This window comes from Cataglyphis hispanica, chromosome 19 (genome assembly GCF_021464435.1).
Source record: "Cataglyphis hispanica isolate Lineage 1 chromosome 19, ULB_Chis1_1.0, whole genome shotgun sequence".
NCBI lineage: Eukaryota > Metazoa > Arthropoda > Insecta > Hymenoptera > Formicidae > Cataglyphis > Cataglyphis hispanica.
The window spans coordinates 94,364-116,959 of NC_065972.1; the positions used below are offsets into that span (position 1 = coordinate 94,364).

At 39.1% G+C, this 22,596-nt stretch overlaps 1 protein-coding gene across 2 annotated transcripts in view; it reads left to right on the plus strand.

Moving 5' to 3' along the window:
* LOC126856680 (uncharacterized) overlaps nt 1-22,596 on the plus strand; it is a 64,654-nt gene that overhangs the window by 3,877 nt on the left and 38,181 nt on the right. For both annotated transcript variants that reach the window (XM_050605415.1, XM_050605416.1), the window contains exons 2-3: nt 3,241-3,435; nt 16,552-16,627. In XM_050605415.1, coding sequence (XP_050461372.1) covers nt 3,391-3,435; nt 16,552-16,627 — 121 coding nt within the window. In that variant the 5' untranslated portion in view covers nt 3,241-3,390. The remainder of the gene's footprint in view (nt 1-3,240; nt 3,436-16,551; nt 16,628-22,596) is intronic.

Here is a 22,596-nt window from a genome sequence, read left to right on the forward strand (position 1 = left end):
TGTGGAACTAGTTTCGTAAGCTTTCCCCTTCGCCGCGCCTCATCGGCCTTGAAGAAGAAGAAGAAGAAGAAGAAGAAGAAGAAGAAGAAGAAGAAGATTGCCAAGAAGATATTGGACTTTTTGAAATTTTAATTAATATTGCACTTTATTTGTTAGAACGAAAAGCGTATCCAGTTTTCGCGCGACTTTTAACGTAAGAACGTGCAGCAAACAGCAGGTCAGGATTCATTGGCACGATCGTATTGAAATCACGACTGCCGAGGGAATGTTGTAACGGTCCCAATGTCCCGCGGGCAAGAAACTCCCGGTTAAACCTGCAACATGTAGGCGTGGGCATTACACATATGTCGTATTGTACCATGTTACGCGCATTTTTTCCATTTTCTTCAAAGTCAAACATTATAGATGGATAAATTTTAGAATCGCCGATTTCGTGAGAAAAGAACAAGAGAGTCTCTTTCAAGATAGTCGATTAAGAGGCGTATTAAGGTACGCTAAATTAAATTGCATAATTTGTAGCTTTTTGATAAATAAATGTAACATTTTTCTCTCTACAATGCTGGAAAAAAATTTAGACTTTACGCGCTCGAAGATTGTACAATATTACATATTTAAGATTGATGGTGAAAGAAAGAAAGAAAGAAAGAAATGCTAATTTTTTCCGCATAAAATTTTCGCACACGATGCAGCCGTGCGACACTGTTGGCGCCTAACTTATATAAATATCGCTCGCGACAAGTCCGAGCTCGCGGTAAAGGGAAAACTCGGAATATTTAAGAGATGGGAGAGATTGGGGGAGAGAGGGTGTTGTACGCGGGTTGTCGACCGCACTAATAAACAATAAATATTCACGCCGATGTGTATGATGTAACAATACTGTATTACGTAACGAAGAAAGTAAGTTCAATGCACCGTCGATGCACGTGATTGATAGCGCGTTATTCGGGCTGACAGAGAGTTTCGAACGAGCGATTTCGATGAACGATAATTAATGTCGAGAGAAATCGTGTTTGGCACATGAATACACGTTGGCATTCATTTATTAATCTATTTGATTTTCTCTATATCGATATATTTATTATTAACGAAATTACAATTACCGAATTAATATAATTTATACAATAAGTATATTAAAGAATATATCCATAATACTGACTGACTTATTATCTTATCGTCAGTATTGATTAATTTTTATATTATTAGGAGATGTTTGAACGAAATGTACGACGTATGAATTGCGTGATGAATGATTTTTATTTTGATTTATCATGATTATTGCGTTACTTATTTTATTTTTTTTCATCTCCCTTACTGTCACACTCATTCACTTGTACTTAATCGCCAACAACTATCGGGCATCGATATACTCATTTCAATATTAGCGATCGAACGCGCGAATGTGGAGTATCGAATACTTTAAAACGTAGTCACGTCCGTCGGTTGAATGCGCGAAAGTTTGTCGAGTACGTTGGTGATTAGAGAGATTAAAGGGAAACATTTTATCGTAAACGATTCGAGAGAATTTAATTCGCCTGAAAGCTTTCGGGGTGAGCGAGCGAGCGTTTGCAAGCTTGTGTCGGCGAAATTCGCGGACGAACGAGCGAATATTCGCGAATGTGCGAGAGAGAGAGAGAGGGGGGGGGTGGAGGGAGCTTTCGATAGGCCATGTTGAATTTTGCGGCCCTTTCATCGTTTAATCGAATCTTATGCTCTGTTTTACGATCGCGATCGAATCGTTTGCGCATACGCGTCGATCGATATGATTTAACAAACCCGACGAGTTCCTACCTCCCCTCCCCTTCCCCTTCCCCTCCATTGCTTCACTCTCCGCGGATACTCGTAACATTTCGTTCATCGAGTCACGAATATCGTTTGATTACTCATTTCAAATGGATTGATAATTTTGATGGCGCAATTTCACAATATCTGCGTAGTCTCAAAACTCATGTCATTTGCTTTTTATTTTCGAAATTTACAATCATATGAGAGTTGCGAGAAACGTCTCGATTATTTAATGAATTAAAAATTAATTTTCTCTCTTTCTCTCAATATTAATTTTTTTTTTTATAATATAAAATATAAAAAATGATGGATAACAAATTACTCGGACCATTGGGATTATCGATAAAGTCTAAACAGTCCGGCGAACTTTGTGCGAGTTTGCAGTCGCGCGCAAATTAATTCATGAAAATGTCAATTTATTAATTAAGCGCGCTCAGACTCGACACGATGAATCACAAGCGGCCGCTTTATTATTAAACGGCCTATTATGTTACATACGCTCGCGGACCGATTGATATTTCGTTTGCAATTGCCAGTTGGCTCTTTCGATATTTCGCAAGTGACACTCTCTCACAATCGCCGTTCGCAGCCGCAGTTATCGACGTAATCGCAATTATTCGCGGCGTTTAGCCTTTGATACCGGGCGTCTTTTGTAAATTGCGCACAAATTTGTCCGGAAATGTCATAAATTTATGTTATCTGCGAGTATTATTGCACTGTCGTATCTGACTCACGAATGTTGAGATTTTTTGGACACGTGTTAATGTATTAATATACATAATGCAAGTATTATTTTTTTTACATTTTTTACTTTGACACAACGGGTAGATCCGCGAAACGAGATACACATTATAAGAGCGGCAAAGTTATGCGATTTTCTCGCATAGCCGTTCGCGCATACCGGGTGTCCTTGCGGAATGAAAGTACTTGGGAGAAACATGACCTCTCTCTCGTTATTTGTGTACGAGTAATGCTTGATAGCTCGAGCTTAGCCTAAGCGGCGTTCCGAGATTCCAGCCGGCCTCGTGTGCCGATTGATCATAATTGAGAGAGAGAGAGGAATGCGCTTTTTTTATTAGCGATTATTGTCGTAAAAAGGTAGCAATGGATAAATAGTTGGATAGAAGTGGAATATTGGCTCGATATAAAATTTCAAATTATTATAAAAAAAGGATTTTTTTCTACATATATATAATTTATAAAGACGCAATATTAATTTAAATGTACCATTGTTACTTATTAATTGTTTATATATATATATATATATTATATTTCTTTATTTTACTTATTTTATTAATATTAATGTGGAAAATATGCAATTGGCGACTTCAAGACTAATTTATTAGCATTGTGCGTGCTTTCTTAAACACATATGCAACATATATTTTTAACCAACGTCCACAAGTCAATTACACGAGCCTCTAATTTGCCGCTGTTCTGCTTTTCTTTGTATTCCAGATTGGTGCGATATATCGAATAGGTGGGGCGGGTTTGGAAAAGCGGATCGGTCACGTGAGAAGTCCAGTCTCGGGAGGAGCTCGGGTCTCGGAAAAATATGAGCATCCTACAAAGCTAGGAAAAAAGAGAATTTTCATCTGGAAGGTCATCATGGAGACTGAGGAGCTCACCAGACTCGTCGACGAGATCTATAAGGTGAGTGATCAATTTTTCGATCAGCTGAATTAATCAATGATTTAATAAACAGAGGAATATCATTCGAATAGAGAATAGAGAATGAAGAAAAGCTTCAAATTTAAAACTAAATTAACAATAAAAATGAAATTTCTCACAAATAATCAATTGAGAAGGTAGATCAAATTAAACACATTTGGATTTTTGTTCGAGTCGAGAAAAGGGAAATTTGAATTTTTAAGCTAAATTTACGAAAAAAAAATTAATCTTTTTGCATAAATAAGTGGAAATCATTTAAAGATGGCATTTTTAAAAGCATTATTCAGGCAGATTAGCTTTGTAATTAGGCCTTTGACGTAATTATCACGGTGATACTCACGGAGTTATGACGACGCCTCGTTATGATCTCGCGGAGATCGCTCGTCACGATAACGAGATAACCGCCGAGATTAACCCCGGTTATCGCGAAGGTCCAGAATTTATGGGGTTCCGTCGCTGACAAGCGAGCCCCGTGGCGCGAGTATATCACGACGCGCGTAGTTATGTTTCAGCGGGATTATTCAGCAAGTGTATGAGGGGAAAGAGGGATGTGTGGAATGCGTGGTGGATATTAATTGGCTTCCGATCCACACGATAGGGGAGATTGTATGCTCCCCTCCTTCTTGCTCCTTTCTCCTTGTTCCTTGCTCCTTCCTCCTTTAACGCATACCATCGATTCCTATACTATATGGTACGAGATGTGCGTAGAGAGTGTTTGCGCCATCGAATGTCCTCCTCTCCCCCGCCTTTCCCTCATAACCGTGCATTTTTTTCTCGTCTAGTATATATTAATTTGATAAAATTGATAAAATATACATATAAATAGAAATAGATGAGAGGGGGAGGGAGAGAGAGAGAGAGAAAAGTTTTGTATTTTATTTTTTGCAATTCCTTGAAATGTCTCGTCCGAAAAATTCAGATACTTTACTTGCATATTGCTCTGGGACTTTTCTTCCACAATCATGAAACTTTCCGCATCTCTCCAAGTCGCGAAAAGCGACTTTGTGTCCTCAAAAAGGGACAAACTGTCTTTCATTTCGTTTTCATGGCACATGGACTTATGTGTGTATCCCCTTTTCTCTCTTTCTCTCGTTCCATCCCTTGTCATTGGGTCCTAGATAATTGTTAAAAAGGAGGCCACGTGTTAATGATGGGTCGGTCCATGTGGCTTAACGAGGCCGTGCTCGTTGTGCATGTTCATTAGAGCGTTCATTACGACCACTTGTCGCCACCCCTCAAGTCCTTAACGATCGAGAGGATTAATTTTTAATATCTCCCTCTATCTCCGGTTCCCTCTACCAGACGGAGAAGCAAATCCGCGGTGAATTAATCTTTCTTTTTTCGTTTCTGCCGTCGGAGGAAAAAAATTCCTTAGCATGTCGCAATATGGCGCTTATAGAGTGCAATAAGTGGCGCGCGATTATTTCTTTTACGTATATATACCTGTATATATATATATATATAAGAAAAAGAAAATTAAATTTTTATGTATTGTGTACGCACGATATATATGCACATGTTAAAATCAGAGTTAGAAGCGGAGAGAGAAGGAGAGAGAATTTTGAAAAATTTATATGTCACATGCTTCTCTGTCGTAATTAAGAAAATAATTATTTAATTTTAAAGAATTTACAATGTTTTGGAATATCGCGATTTATTAAGGAATAGCTGCGATTCAAAACATGCATTACACATTAATGTAATGGGAATGGATACGTGATTTAAATATTTCTTACATTAATCAAGGCGGGTCACGACAAAGTTCATCGACCGTAACAACATTTTTTTACGAAAATGTTTTACGTCGAGTTTAATTTATTTTCGTGTCGCGCCGCCCATGTTTTCTAATTTATGGTCGAATGTTTAAACGATGATTCTTGCTTTACGATAAATATTTAAACAATGCACAAGGTTGCAAAGTTGAGATAAACCAAACGAATAAAAAAAAAAAGGGAAAAAATCACTCAATCATCGAAAATATAAATGATAAATCTTGTAATCGCGCGAAATTGATATTGGGGAGACGATCGTGATTTACCAAGAAATTATTTGCGCTTTAATGTTTCGATTGGCGGAAAAAAAGCGTTTTCGATCGTGTCGAGAAAAAAGGGAAATCCGCGGTCGATCCGAGCGAATTCGATATGGTCATTTTATCGTTGTGAAATTTTTTTATATGTTATCGATAGCGTGAACCTGTGTAGCAGCGATAAAAACACCAAATAAATGAAACGTAAATATTTTGAAAGCTTCACTTACTTTACATACATTTATGATACTACCTTGCTCCTTTATCTATGCAAGATTTATATACATGCTTTCTCTTTTTTTTTTGGCATAAAAATGTGTCAACGCATCTGAAACATGCATTTAAATTTGCATACAAATATTTAATAACTCATTTTTTTTTTTTTTAACCCGTTGCTCGGTCGATTTATCGAAAAACTCGCGCGAGAGAGAACGTCATGGACGTAAAATATCCCGCTGGAAATCAAAGAGGGAGGGGAGGGGAGGGGAGGAGCATAATCGGACTGCATAAACGGACTATCGGCGCGGACTGTGAAATATCCGGAGTTATTACATGTCCGAATTGCAGGGTAAATATTTCGCTGGTCGCGCGGCGCGCTTTCTGTTTTGCATCGGAATAAAATGCCGCCGTCGACAGGCGAAATCAGGATGTAAATATCGCAATAAAAACCGTGACGCGGACGCGCCTCGAAATGCGCACCCGTGACGACGAGTCGGGATTGATTCCGGAAAACATCGCGACGAGGATGGCCTTCTGTTATTCGAACCTATGTTATATATGTCCTCCCCCGTTCAAACACTCTCTCTAGCCCAAACTTGATTTAACTAGAAATTGAGGGGACTAATAACAGTTAAAAACACGATACACGCATATGCATATACATGGTTAGAGATTGCGACAAGTGCCAATTTTGCATAAAATTATAGACTAGAAAAATTTGACATTTTTTTCTCCGTTATTTTCTAAGATACTACGTGATACAAGAGGTGAAAGGCTCGCGATGCATATCTCCCGTCAAAATATATTATAGTCGAGAAAGGTTAAAATCCCCGAAGGTCAAGTTTGTCGGACGAATTAAAATTCGACACGACATTAATGGTATAAATTATTCGCCTTTGAGATTCTGTAGAATCTCTAGAATTGTAGAATTTCCCCTCTTACTCTCCTTCACTAAAGCTTTGATTCAAGGATACTCTGATAGGAAAATATACTACGATTTTATGATATCGAATCAAGCTGAAGAGAGACGGAGGGAGATTATACAGAGAGAGAAGAAAAGAAGTTTGTTATGCGAGAGAGAGAGAGAGAGAGAGAGAGAGAGAGAGAGAGGGCGGGTCGAGAGAGGAGGAATGTAGATTCCATCCACCGCGCCCAGGTCGAGATGGTCGCTCATAAATATTCATATGGGATTCCTGAAGCCAGGAAAACATTTATTCCTGCAGAAACGCACGTGTGCATTCGGTAATTTCGCGAACGACCAATGGGAGAAGGCGAACCGATGGCGCAGAAAAATGACGGAATTATGATTTTTCCGCTAAAGATCCCATTGCGCGGTCACGTTTTGCGAAAACGTAAAGTTTCCGACACAAATTTTTAAATTATGGCTTTTTTATAGATGAATTTTTAACTTTAGCGATTTAACGTTACGGCTGCTTATATGGATATAGGTTATTTGTTGTAATTTTCTTTTTCTGAGATGTATAAATATAATTTTGTTAAAAATAAAAATAAAATATTGATACAAAACATTTTATATATTCTCATAGAGCTAAAAGAATAGAGTCTTTGTATATAGGATGCGTTAATAAATTTAATTAATTACTTAATTATTAATGAAAAAAGAATTATTAAGTAAACGTTACTTTTTTTACGTTACTTATTATAAACTTTTCTAAACATTTTGAATATATACATACACTCACATTCCAAAGACGTGTAGAAATATAATAAAAATTTATATTTATAATTGATATATACATCTTGAATAAATTAATTAATGAAAATTTATAAAATTTTAAAGCATCCTATAAGGAAAGGTTTATTTTCTCCCGTTAAAAGGATAAATCATTTTAAGAAGATATGTTGCAAATTCTGAAAGATTAAAGATATATGGTGAAGGAGCGTTGTACAATCACACAATGGATACGCAAGAGTCGCTTTATAATGGATGGAGAGCGCGCGTAAAAAGATGGAATGGTAATAATTTTATTGCAGTGAAAATGTGTGCGGCCTCGCGGATCGTGAATCGTGGCGGTGAAAGCGAAAATGCAGATAAATCTGACAATGGTCGTCCGGCGACTATCGGCGTCCTTTTCCTTTTCCGATGGTTAAAAAAAAAAAAACATCCTGTTTACGACGAAAGATTGCGTCTTTTGGAGAAAGTGCATGGCGAGATTAGGCGAGAAGAAAAGAAAAAGAAAACGTTGCTTTATTCCTACACTATTGCCCGGCGGAAAATTATGCTTAAACTCTAGCAGCCTGATAATGTTTAAATTGCGGTGCGGTATAATATCGTATGTGTATATCGTATACGTATATATGGTGAATTATTAATATAACACTATCGGTATAATATGGAGATTTTGCTTGAATATTCAACTACCGTTGAGCTAATAAAATTATTATTATCGGTTACACGGTGTTATTATTACCAAGTCAATAAATGATTGATATTGTATTCATGTTATACAGTAAATTAGTTGTTTATTAAATTACAATGGATGGCATATAAGAAAAGTGTGTATTTACAAAAATATTACTTAAAAATTTAAAGATAATTTCAATTTTGCACGAGCAACGAAATATCCTTGTCAGTTGCAAAGCTCTGAAATCTGCAACCATAACTGTAATAATAACGATCGGTGAAAGGAGGAACGGCGGATAATCGCGCGCGCGGATAAAACCTCGCTATCTCATTGTCTGTAGAAAAAGCGTAATGGGCGACTATATAGGAGTAACTGTTTATGCGCGATCGAGAAGGTTAATCGAGTGACTGGAGAAATAAGTTACTCGGAGAGTGAGTTATTTTTAAATGACGGTATATCGTCTCGTTGCTATTAGGAGCGAATCATTGATTGGAAGAAATTGGCAGTTGTATGGAAAAAATATTTTCCGCGTATGTTGTAAATTTTACGTCTTGCAACGCGACGTGGCTTTTGCACGCGCGTTGGACGCGTAGAAAGTTAATAATTAAGAATGTCCGGCTGCTTTCACGATACGGACAGTTGCCTTGGCCGCGCCGTCCGCATAGTAGTCGCGGATTGTAATCGGGCGTAAAGCTGTAACGAGATCATTCACCCCGCGACAAATCGGACGTAACCGACTTTGCTCGCGATAGTCTAACAGCAGTTTCCAATTCGACGATATTGCAGTTTCCTCCCGACCGATCGTCTTATTCTCCACGTTATAGCGCGCCACGACTATACGCATTCCGATTCATTTCATTTCCCAAGTCCTGCAACATTTCGAGCCATCTTAAGCCGTGCTGTCTTTGCATGCTTGCATTTTTTTACTTTTATGGATCACCGCATCTATGATAATTTTACAGATCGATTCGAATGTTTAAAACTTGAAAGCGCTCTTGAAGTTTTTTTTTCCAATTTTATCGAAACTTTCTTGCCCCGACATATTTCTGAAATACTCCAAGATGTAGTCGACTCGTATATTGTAGTTTATATATATATATATATATATATTTAATATTTAAAATCTTTAGAGAATCTATAAATAAAAAAAAAAAAAAAAATGTAATACAAATTTGTTTATTAAATCATTTTATATGTTTCTCGCATATCTCTCTCTCTCTTGAAATCTTTCGATTTTAGTGATTGAAAAGATTGAAATCTTAAAAACTTTGCGCGCGTTCGAATATTAATTTATTACTGTTTCGCGTTTTTGCAAATTGTAAATATGAAAAATAGACGAATCAAAGCATGACATGATTTCCTTACATCACCACCGTAGGAGAATAAGGCAATAGGCATTTGGGATGTCGTAGAAAGTGCGGCTCTGTGCATCTCGCGAGGCCCCGTTTTAATCGCAATTCACCAGGAGAAGTTGCCAGTTACCGATCTTTTCTCGAGTGGTCGAGCGAAAGCGACTTTCTCGTCGTTGCGCACGATCATTCGCATTCCACTACAATATATCGCTTCTCGCGGCCAACTGACATTTTCCAACTTTGAACAATCGAAAATACGCGAGCGTAATAATAAAGTGTCAACAATGTGAGCGTTTTGCGTTCAAAGCTTTGCGAGATGCGCGATTAATTCGACTTAATTTAAAGAATTGCGAGAAGAAAAAAAGTTGTTAAACTTGTTAAAAAAATTCTTAAATATAATCACATTGTTTTTACAATACACATGTATCTAAAATTCTTTTCCTTAGCGTTATTATATTTCAAGCTTAAAGAAATGCTTTATAATCTCATCTCATAAATGAGTGTTTAAAACAGGGCCATCTTTATCTCGCCTAAAATATTTTATATCTTATCTTGGTCTACAAGTCTACATGATTTCAAGATTATTTAAGCTGTAAGCGAAACATTGCGAAATAATTAATGCGCAGATTTTGTTATAATACATTGTTGAGTGGTTGGATGGAGGAAGATTGTTGGCGATAAAGGGGGACACGGGATGGTGTTACGTCGCGATGCTTATTTTGCCGGAAGCGCGCGATCTTGCAGGTAGTTTGCGCGAAGCCGCTGGAAACCAGTTGGTCGACTGACCCACCTGGGACCACCGACGACCACCTTCCGCTACGCTCAACGCGTACATCGCCATTGCAGTTGGAGTTGCAGTTGCAGTTGCAGTTGCAATTGCACAAGCAGTCCCGGTGCAATGACGGGACGGGCGAGAGATTAGACCCGCGTCTACATCCTTTCTATCCGCTCGTCCAACTTGCAGCACGCAATAGCGAGCTTTGGGACGTTCAATCCTCCGGACTCTAAATCTAAATCATTGTATCTCTCGATTATTGAAAATTTCTCGTCTTTTTATCATCGTATATTATATTATATTATATTCTTTATCTATCGGAATCTATCGGTATATTATCCGATTCGTCGAAACGAGTAAATGAGAATGATGATAAGAGCGGAAAGAATTGAAAATCTTTAAAATTTCCGTTTGAAATTTATTCGTCTATAAATTTATAGTCTATGTGATAGCGACACGTTTTTTCTTATAATTTTAAGCCACTCTTTGGCAAGTGATTCTTGGATATTTGGATTCGAGAATAAATTTCGATGCTTGACATTTTCACACCAAAGAGATTCCTTTTTTATAATATAATATGGATATATCGAATGTTTGGAGTCGCAGATGCGGCAATTTTTTCACACTCGAAGCGTAAAACTGGAATGTGCGCGCGGTAGTCGATTTGCAGGTCGTTAATTTCGCAGGTTATAACCGTAATCTCGACTCGTCGGGGATGCTTGGGGCGTCGGGATGATGCAATTTTCAAGCTATCTCGTTAGGAAACCGAGCACGTCCTTGCCGACGCGTGCGTTTATCTCCGCGAATTTCTGCCGCGCCCGCGCTATTTATTTATTAAAAATTTCATTTCGATCGCGTACGTGTTTGCGCATCCCTCGCGAGAGATAAATAAATGAAGGCGCGAAGGAGGAGAGAAGAATCTCCTTTCAGGGAAACTCAATTTTCCGATCGTCTCGAGCGAGCTTTCTCAAGTGTACTGCTCGCGCGTAAATCTCCGCGTATTTTTTTTTTCCGTAGCGGCAACCTCTCTCGCCTGTTTCTTTCCTCCGTTTCTTCGGTCCATTGTCGGAAACGGACAACTTTTCCGGCAACTTTTCCCTCGATTCGCTCCAAGTAGCCCGCCCGGAGTTCTTTGCTTTCCCAATGAATTTTCGACGCGTCCACCTTTACTATCGCGCGTAAACGCGCGTGAAAATTCAAACTTTCGAAATGAAAGTTGCCGGATTTTCTCCTTAACGTCCCCCGAGACTTGAATCTTGAGAAGCTTCCTCTTCAATTCTCTTTACTTAATAGGATGACCCGTAATTAGCCCGAGAAGATAATAATCGTACGCGCGCGTAGAAGAAAATAAAAGTCGAAAATGTAAAATGAAGCTAATGACATATTTAAGAATGGGAAAGAATCTCTTTTCGCCATCGTATCTTTTTACCACGCAAATTACCATGTCAATTTCTCATTTTAAATACATAATTTTTGCGCTTTGCAAGAATCGCAAGAGTTTTGCCGTCGCGTCGCGCCGCATCGGCGAAAAATTCTTTCGTTAATTCCGCTAACGCGATTATCCGAGCCAATTAATGATAATTACGCGTTATCGCGCACGTCCGGATTATTCGTGTGCGTTCGGTTAACTTTACGTATTGACGCTCCGTCCGGGCTTAATTAGGACCGAAACTCATTAGAGCTCGCGAGTGTCTCTAATTTGTCAGGCGGGGAGATGCACGCCCGAAAGAGAGCGAGTGCGTAGGGAGCTTTCGTTTCGTCCCCAAACGAAACGATTAAACAACGTTGTCTGTCGGTAACGTATGCGCAATTATAAAGCACTGCTTGCTGAATAATTTTGTAAGTTAGTCCATTCTTGCGGCAAGCAAGAATGTACATTTTACTCTGTCCGATCCTACTAAACATTTTGTAAAAAAGTAAGTAAATAAGAGCCGAATACAGTTGGTTATCAATATCGATAAGTGAAATTGTTTTTCGGCCATGTATTTTTTTTTAAATAAAATATATCCGCGGATATATTAAAAAAAAAAAAAGATAAAAAGATGAATAAAATAATTTGCGCGTAAAAAACGAGGTCGATTCCTAAAACGAGCGCATTGACCTTCGGTCGCACCTCCGGCTTCGCGATTGCGTTTGCATAAGATTGAGAAACGAGCATGCCGCAATTTGCGCGCGCCAAAAATTCGACCGGTTCGACACGTTGCTTTTCCTCGGTGCTAACGGTATATCAGCCGCTATCGCTTCCACCTCCTATAGGTCGTTCCAGGTGAATACACACGACTTCCTTGTCTCTCTCTCTCTCTCTCTCTCTCTCTCTCTCTCTCTCTCTCTCTCTCTCTTTCTATTTTGTCTTTAATAGATATTATTGTGGATAGTTTTTTTCCCCCTTTATCTTTGGTTCAGGATAACTTGATTTATCTCTCCTCTTTTTTTATCGCACGAAATGCAAACATGTAAATTATGAAAGACAGGAGACAAGATAATTATCTCTCAAGAAAATATTACAATTATTAAACGCGAAAAGAGAATATTTCTCGCAATTGGCAAAACAACTCTTGCATTCCACTTGATGAATTAATATTGAAAAACGAAAGAATAAAAATAAATGGTGCATTTGTCTCAATCTCGATTATATAAAAAAAAAATCGACTATATAATTATTTAAAATGGTGAGAAAAGAAGAGACGTAACGAGACGCAATTTCCGATATATAATTTTCCATAAAATCCATAACGCGCAAAAACACAAATTATCTCTATCATCATCGTCATTTACAAAATAATAAATAACGTGTCTTGTCACGGAAATAAGAAAGGTTGACTAATATAAAATAGTTTGAAACACACGCATACGCGAATCGTTGTAGTTGAGAGACACTGCAGTCATTTTCATTCTCTCGACTAGAGAGGCGAGTTGCATTTTTGTACATTTGCTGCGGCAACGTCATTCTCTCTCTCTCTCTCTCTCTCTCTCTTTCTCTCGCTCTCGCTACGGTGGTTAGGCTCTTTCCCCCGTTTAACGGTAACCGCGGTGAATTACGACCGCAGGATTTACTCCTTCGAGAGGATCCTTGGACAAGACCGTCCCCACCGGTAAATCCCCGCTCAGGAGGTCAGCGGGTCGAATCTTTTCCCATATCTCTCTCTCATATCTTTCTCTTTGAATGGAGATTGAGATGAATGGTTATTAAGCGCTATCGGTGCTGGCAAATAATTTTGATTACGCTTACGATTCATCACGTGCAATTAAAGTACGATAATTCTTTTTTTTTTTTATCACACATTGATTATTAATCTCTTACTTGGTAATCAAGTTTAAATTGCATTGTTTACTGAATTTTAAGTAGACTTTGCTTTTTGCAAGTTTTTATAAATCTCAAAATCTTTGGCTCCGTCGATAATATATTACGATTGAAAATTGTGGAAAATATTTCTCTCTCTCTCTCTTACGAATTCTCATTAAAGAGAAATAATGGCTCGAAGAATTTATTTTTTAAAGTGAGTGAAAAGAACATGGTATATGACAATACATACGTATACCACATGCATATGTATGAAAAATAGATTGTAAGGAGCAAGTATATAGGAGTGGCTGTCGACGATAAGACGAAGAATCGGCACGCGGATGTTGACGCACACCACCTAGATACGAAATTCATGCAATGTTATCCCGTTAGCCGACATTCATCGGCTTCGACATCATCTCCGCTTTCCCCCGTCTTCTTCTCTGGTCTCTCCTCTTTGTCTCTCTTGGAGAAATGACCGTTTGCTATCGCGCAATGGGAAAAATTGGAGAGGGCTGCGTTCATTTCGCTTATGCTGGACTGTAACGGAATAATCGGCCGACTAAATTTACCGCGGTTTTATCGAGCGTGTACCGTGGATCTTGGTAGATGTCCTTGACTGATCTGCGTGCGATAACATTTTTCATTCCTTTTCTACTCTTTTTTACTTCTTGGCGTATAAATCTCGAAAAAACAAATCGACCAGTCGCGATTTATGACGACTTGTGGTGAAATAAACGAATGACGTAAATAAAGTCGATAAATAATGCAAGATGACGGGGTAAAGTCGTCTTTGCGGAAACGAATGTCAATTGCGATCGATGCAATACCGATACAAAATTCCTCGGTCGGTCTTTCGAAACGCGTGGGAATTTTAAAAAAGTACAACTTGAGAAAATGACGGCAAATTCCAGCGTCCAACCGCGTTGCGTAATGCATCGCCGAGTCCTGGCACGCGTAGCTTAATGGGCACGACGCGACGCGACGCGCCACGTGTGTCTGCTGCGTACTCGCGTACGTGTTGCGCGCATACCGCTATGAGATATTTCATCTCGCGGCGAAACGGACGGAGAGCACAGTCGATTCTCTCTATCGTTCGTTCACCCCGTATATACATTCCTCTACACTATATGACACAGCGGCGATTTTGCCCCGCAGCGATTTTGTCCCGACATCCGTCAAACTTGAGAATATAAGAATGTACCGGTTTATGCCCCCCACTTCCCTATCCCCTTCTTCCCCCTTCTTCTCGAGAGATAAAGAATGTTTAAAATCTTATTTTTCTCATATATAAACATCATGAGAATTTACATTAGTAATTACATGTATACTGTGCATGCGATTCTGCTCAATGAGAAAATATATCTGTAAAATTTTACAAAAGATTTTTTATATAGAAACAAAACTTGTGTAGAACGATATAAAAGGGGGCACATTTTTTAATTTTTGCGTATCGTATGACAGGTTGTCAGGATTATTTCAAGATGGCTTTAAATTATCGATCGTCAATTGATTTCACGAGCAGTTAATGAAGTCGCGGATCGAAAGATCCGCCACTGGCTTTTGAGGAATGGGGCGATTTTTCAGGATACGAAAACGCGAAAATAATTGACGCGTTATCGAATCGATGGCGTTATCGTTACCTTTCGACGCACCTGACGTGGCGCGCCACGGCCTCTGCTTATACTCGACTCTCCTCTTCTCGTCCGGAGGGGCGATACGGAAGGCCGGAGGTGAGCCGAGTTTAATTTAGCCGTCACGCTCTTACCAGGATCGATACATCGTAACCGCATCAACGGAGTTACGGGCCTCGTGAGTGCCACCTTAACTTCGACCGGCGACGCGTCGCGTCGAAAGGAAGGGAGCCCCCAAACCAGATTTCACTTCCGGAACGACGCCTGTCTTGCCGTCGAGATGTCGAAGCAATATGGCAAAAGTTGCCTCGAAGGAAGCGACGGAGCGATCCCTCGCATGTTTTTTTCTTTGCATCTTTTACGGAAAAATATCAATCTCAGATTGACTCGATTGAGATTGTGAGATGTATATTATTGGAAAATCATACTATGAATTTTCTTTAATTTGCAAATGATAACATTTGCAAACTAGTTTTACATCTAATCGCTTAGCCAAAGTTTTAAATTTTAAATTGAAAATTGTTGAAAATTTCAGGAAAAGACATAAATATCTTACCTCAAACTTGACTTGATCACAATTTTTTATGCTTTTTATTATATATTTTAGAAATATGTTGTGTAACTAACGATATGATTACAAGATTGTGCGCATTATGTGAAGATTCGAGGAATTTCTTGATACGCGAAGAATTTTAATTTGATTTGAATTCTACATCTCAATCCTCTATACTCCAGACTTCAATCGCCAAGTTTCGTGAACATGCGATGCCTAAAGTTTGATAGGATAATTTATGCTATCGCGCTATCAGTTGTGTCTATTGCTCTAAACAATTTCTGTATTCACTATCGCAATCAAAAGTCCATTATAACTTCTCTCCATCGATAAAGCGATTGAATTTATTGATTTTGAAAAGATAATTATATTTACAGAGAGTATATCCTGCCATCAATTTATGCCACTATCATCAATTAGTTTGCAGTTTATAACAAAAAAATTTTAACAATATACTTAACTTTTATAATAAAATATAGTTTAAGAATTTATTTTTGCAAATTTGAATCGTATTTTATGTCAAAAAATTACGAGACACGCATATCATCTCTCTTTTGTTCAACTGTGTCATCTGTTTACACAAATAATTATTCATGCATTTCTTAAAGCTTTAATTTTATCATTGGATGCATTGCTGCCATCATAAAACAATGATTGCTTGTTCGATTTACTGTATTTAAATATTTTTCCATAGAAGAATCTTAATTATTTATAATCATATAATATGAAACCAAATTCACAATTTGTTTGCTCGATAACTGCATAACTTTTTTGTCGATCGATAACGGACGCATTGATCTTATAAAAAATAAAAAATTGCGCTCTCTTCGCTTTTAACATATTCTTAGAGCTTAGTTTTTAATGTCAAAAATCTTTTTCCATTTTTCTAGAATATCTTGGACAAGTTCAACCCTGGCGCCAGACAGCTGATCAACGCGGGCAAGGCGTATCTGAAGGCCCTTCACGGTGAGTGAATTAAATTGAGCGCGAGCCGAAAAGAAGAATTGAAACGAGGCGGGGAAAGGAACGGAAACATACTCGCCGTTAGTCCCTTGGGTCCTGCAATAGGATCGAATTGCCAACTGTTACCAATTGTTAACATCGCGAGCTCCGCTCTTTTCACCCCTCACGCCACATTTTGTACGAAAATATTGGCGACGGTATAATCGGTATAATCAGAATCCCATACGTTGCACAAATAGCTGAAATACACACATATCTAATCGATATCTTTTGACCGATCAAGTCAGCTTTTTCACTCTTTAAGAGAGTTGTCTCAAGGATATCTGTTTCAATTGACGAGTAGATGAGTAGAAACTCGTCGCGTAGATAAATATTGGATTGAAATTGTATCGATAAAAATTTTCCCCTTTGATGTCGTTATGTTTGTGTATATTTCTCTATGAAAGACTCAAGGAGCGAAAAATAGAAAGTATATATTTCTGTATTCCACTTTCTATCTTTCGCGGTACCTTAGGCCTTTCGCGGCCGGGTCTCATCCCTTTGGGGATTAACCCGCTGACCCTCAAACGGACGTTGGTGCGCCGTTGTTCATGTGGGTCGCGTGCCACTCGTGCGAGTTATATCCCCCTTTCTCTTCGTGTTCTTGAGAATAATTTTGCCGTGAGAAAATGGAGATGTTGACTCGCGCGATAGCTTTATCGCAAGTTTCGCGTAAAAGGAGAAATAATTTTTCTAAATGCGATTATATCGATAATATATTTAAAAAGTAATTAGTATAATTAATCCAATTAGTAGTAATTAATAGTAATAACTACTATATTTAATAAAAATTTTGCCATTAAGATTGCAACTGACAGTCGCGAATCACAGAGTACTCGAGAAATTTCCGCGCGGCTCTCGTTGATGCTTGAAAATTTGTTTAAGGAGCGCCGGGGAAAATAATACTCTCCCTGTGGCGGCACGGTACAAAGTAGTTTGCGTAACGGCGCAGTCGACCTTACATTAAAAGTGACTTGAAAGTTTGCCGCCGCCGACCTTTGATGTAACAGTATTACGGTGTCGAGAGAAGAGGGCGAGATGCTCTCGCGGAAGGGAAGACACGACGCGCTACTTGCGGCGGGATGGAAATCGACCGGCTATTTTTGCGCGACAAAACCCCGTATATATAAAATTCATTTTCTTTTTTTTTTTTCCTCCAAAAAATTTAACTTTTTCTTTAATTTTAACAACAAACTTTAGATTTGAACTTGTATCGTTTATAACTATTCTACGACGTAATGTTATACATACTCCCTCGTAATATCCTGGAAAAGTTTTACTTTAGAATAGCCGATAAGAGATAAATTATGTTATTGCTATCCGAAGGGAAGTTTCGCGCAGCTCTGGAGATACCAAAACTTGTTGGGTAAAAACAAATAAACGAGCGCGAAAGGAGTGCACTGTCGGCGATAAGGTTTCGCTCTTAAAGAAGAGATATATGCGACGAGCGTCGCGACGCGACGCGAATCCGCTGGCGGCAAGTTTGCGTGGTTCGCTTTATGAAAAAGTTGGAGCAAACAGAGAAGCCGCGATAATTTCTTCGACGACGGCGCAAACTTTTTTATCTCGATGCGATTATGGTTGGAAGGGCTCGAGGACAAGGGGGAGATGGGCGGGATGAGCTCGGAGGTTGGATCGCACAAAGGATCGGTGCAACTTCCTTAACGAGTTCCCGTGTCGGGAATGAGAGCTAATTCGATTAGGAATTAATTTTTGACGAGACAAAGGGGAGATTTCTCCGAATGGTGGACGGGAAAGCAAGGAGCCAGAGGAAAAGACTGGAAATTAAAGTGAAACCGAAGGCTCTTCTTCCAAGGAGCAAATTGCATCCGATTCTCTCCCAAAGACGCTGGCAGATTTTTAATTCCCCCTTGCATTAATCGATTTTAAAAAATACGGGGGTGCTTCTTTAATCTACCATTCATTTTTTTAACGTCTTTATTAAACAGAATATTAATTGTTTCGAAAAAAATTTGTATACATTTCTTAATATTTTTATTAAAATCCGAATAAGAGTATCAATTTCTTGAATAATATCAAATTTTTTCAACTGTAATTATTAATCCTTCAATATATTTCTTTGCTCCTTTCAATCCATAAACATTCCTTTTATATTATTTGAATTTGATCTTTTTTTTATCAATCAAACTCTGGCAGAGCGCTATCAAAACGCGATTCGTTAGCTTAATTAATTTGTTCCACCAGAAGAAACTTGGCCGATTGTCAATCTTACATTCAGTCCCACTCCCTTACTGAATTGCGCGTCCTATCAGGAGCCGACTCTGCGACAATTTATAACGAGCCGTTGAGGCACTTTGAGGGCTCTGCTCAAAATCCCGCAGGAACTTTGTCCTTCCTTCCTTCCTTCCTTCCTTCCTTCCTTCCTTCCGCATCCTCATCCCGCATCCTTTCTCCAATTCTGCGCCATCCGCTCGCTTTCTAAGGACGCCACTTAAATACCAAGAGTTCCGCATTTCCAGTCGATTGAAGGATGCACCGAGCGTTCTTTAGAATATCATCCTCTTCCCTATCCCTTCTCTTCTCTCTCTCTCTCTCTCTCTCTCTCTCTCTCTCTCTCTCTCTCTCTCTCTCTCTCTCTCTGCTTCCCTTTTACAAGTGTTAAGGAATGCTATGAGACGGATGGAATTTTAAAACGGTAAATGCTGTCATTTAAGTAAAAATTGCGTTTCAATAATAATAGTAAAATATATGATGTAATTATAGATAATAATAAAATATAAAATTGCATGTATCCAAATTACATAATCATATATGTAAATACTGTATTATTCGTAATAATTGTTACTTTGAATTAGAATCGAATTTGAGGCGCATTTTTTTCTCGCGAGAGACACGACGGACGAGGATCGCGGAGAACATCGGCGACTGCTGGGCGGTCGCGAATGTGATTTGAAAAAGTTTTCTCGTTAAATAGCGCAAAAATGCGCGCGGAGATGTCGTCGAACATGGATAGGAAGAGTGACAGCAATCTCGGGAGCAAGAGGGGAAAAGAGGGGTGAACGTCCGCGTGGTACGGACAATGACAAGCGCGCGCGCGCGAGTGATTTTAATTATGGAATCTGGTGCGGGTGAAACGCTCAATTTTCCCGCCGGCATATGTCTTCTCCTCTCCTTCCCTCCCTCACTTTTTTTTTTTTTTCCACCCTACCTGCCCGCTTTTCTAGATTCGGCCCCGCGGCTCCCTGCAATTTCAATTTCGCGCCATCTCTTTATTTTTCTCCCTTCTCTCTTTTTGATCCCGCCCTTCTGGTCGGTATCGCTCTTTAATATGATCGATTTCCTCTCGAAGGATCGAAAATATTGCGCGAGTATCGAGTTACGAGCGCATTCGCGACTGTCAAACCTTGTCGTTTATTTTGCGCTTTGATTTTGGGATCCGGCGATAGGGGAGAACGCGAGATGTTTGTCGGATCGTATTGTTCGTATAATATAACGACGGTAATATAGTGGGACGGATAAAAATTTGGAGCATTTTAATTGCAAGGTGAGGAAATATTAATAATTTTCTACGTATAAATTAGAATTAAGAGAGTTTTCTACTACATCATTTAATTATAAATATTTCATTTTTACAAATATTTTCTCTTTATAAAAATTGTTTCATATTGTTCTGGCACAGTTACTCTTAATCGTTGGATTAATAAACTTGGTCGTCATGTTGGATTTATTATCTCGGATCAAGATCTTTTTGACCTTATTGTTAGACTCATAATCAGTGTTATCACGAAAAAAGAGAATTCCAATTTAAAAAATCGCCATTTGCGAGGCACTCTGTGTGGATGGAGGAGGACGCTTTAATATCGCGTATTTAACTATGCCGGGCACGATGTATAAAATCTAACGGTTAATATATTCCGTTGGCGTTCTCTCACCTAACGCTGCAGTTTGCGCCACGGCGAAAATCTCATCGCGGAAAAAGCGGCGCAAGTTATTTTGCCGAATATTACGCGATCGAGAGAGCGAGGTAGCAACAAGGGGATGTCGTGTTGCGTGAAAATGACTCCGCTTTGCGTAAAAAACGTTTGGCCTCGCTTTGCATCGTGTCGGCCGACGCGCGTAACGCGCGTAATAAATAAAGCGTGTAATAAACGCGGGGGAGGTGAATTATGCGCGCGAGATAAAGAGCGCGCGATCCCACGCGCAAAACTGACACGAGAAAAGATCGTTTCGCGCGAAGCGAGAACGCCCTGTTGTGAAATATACGTGTCAAAAGTGACGCGCGCGGCCTTATCGCGTGAAAAAACTCGGCATTGATAAGCGAAAGTAGTGCGTTATCGCGCGATAATTTAATGGATGGCCATAATCAAGTGGGAGAGAAGAGTGTAATGTTAAATGCTGTGGATGACCAGCAAATAAATAATATATCGAGACATGAGTATAAATTGACATCTCGTGTCTGAAAATTGTTTCCTTATCGATACAAAGCTCATTGTCGGTATGTTTATTTTTAGATGCAGATGGAATTTAGACAATGATTCACGTTTTTATCGCACGATCGTGTAACGGAGTAAAAGATTTGTCTCTAAAGGTTAAACGTTGATGCGAATCAGGAAAATAGATTGTGAAAGAGAAAGAAAAATCTCCGACAATGAGAGATATATGTGAGAAGTTGCGGCGATTTAACGAATGCATAATTACGTTCTAAGTGGATTCGAATGTTAGGTTGGTCGAATTACGATAATGACCGCGATAATATTGCGCGCGCGCGAGAGGGAGAGGGAGAGGGAGAGGGAGAGGGTAAATGGAGCTTCCGCTGGAACATCACACCTGGAATTCGCCGGAATCACCACCGTTAATAGCGAATACCTTACGTATCCGCGTCGGAGCGGATACCTGCATACCGGGTGTGTTAATGGAACCGTCACGCAGTTCCGGATCGATCGCGTTCGGTTAATCGCGCGGCGTGCCGCGTCGCTAATTAACCCCAAACTAGGACGTGTCATCACGGCTGGTGCAGCTTCCCCCCGTCACGTTTCGATTCCCTTTTCCCGATCGAGCAAACCTGTTTGGAATTCGATTTAATTTTCACAACGCGACGGTTTATTGATGACAACTAATGGAGCTAGTATTAATTTCTATGGCCCCCGCACGGCATGAATTATATTATTTCTTTCTGAAAATTAATGGCGAATATTCGCGATGGAATGAAAAATTTTTTTCTCGCATTATCCATTGCAATAATTCACATCTTTCAATTGTTTAAATAATTTGTATGTTTAGCGCTTTGATGATACGCGGTGAACGTGTATGCGTCGCTCAATCGATCGTAATGTTCGCAATATGTGTATTGTGTGGTTTGATAATAAATTATAGTAAAAGTCATCGTCATTTGATTGTGAATGCCAACAATTGGAGAGACTCGATTTATCTCGCGGTTTGTTCTCGCGAGTCGAAAAGAAATCGCGGAGGATCCCGACGCCCTCTTTGCGATACGGTCCTCTCTAATATCCCTTTAAATGGATTCCCTTTAATCCAATTTGCCGGCTGAGCGATATTAATGGATTGGAATAGCTTGCGTTCGCGAAGCGGGGAGAGTAATCCTTAAATATTATCCTTGGCGATATCCTCGCGCGCGCTTTCTTTCACCTTGTTTCTTTTTTCCTCATTTTCCTTCTCGGCTTTTGTAGTTGAAAGCTTTACCATTTTTTCTTTTTCTGTACAAAAATTTTTCAATTATTATTAACAATCATGATGAAAATGAAGACGTCAATTTTGTAATACGCGTTCGTTTGTATACATTTCGTATGTAATTTCGTTTGTATTAATGAACGAAACACGATCGAAACTACCAGCCATTCTTTTCTCATTTTAGAATCGCGTTTCGCGTTCCTCCTCGAGTATCTCCCCTCTCCGTGTATCGGGATGTCTGCTCGCTGAAAATATACGACGACAAAGACGAGCGCGAATAAACG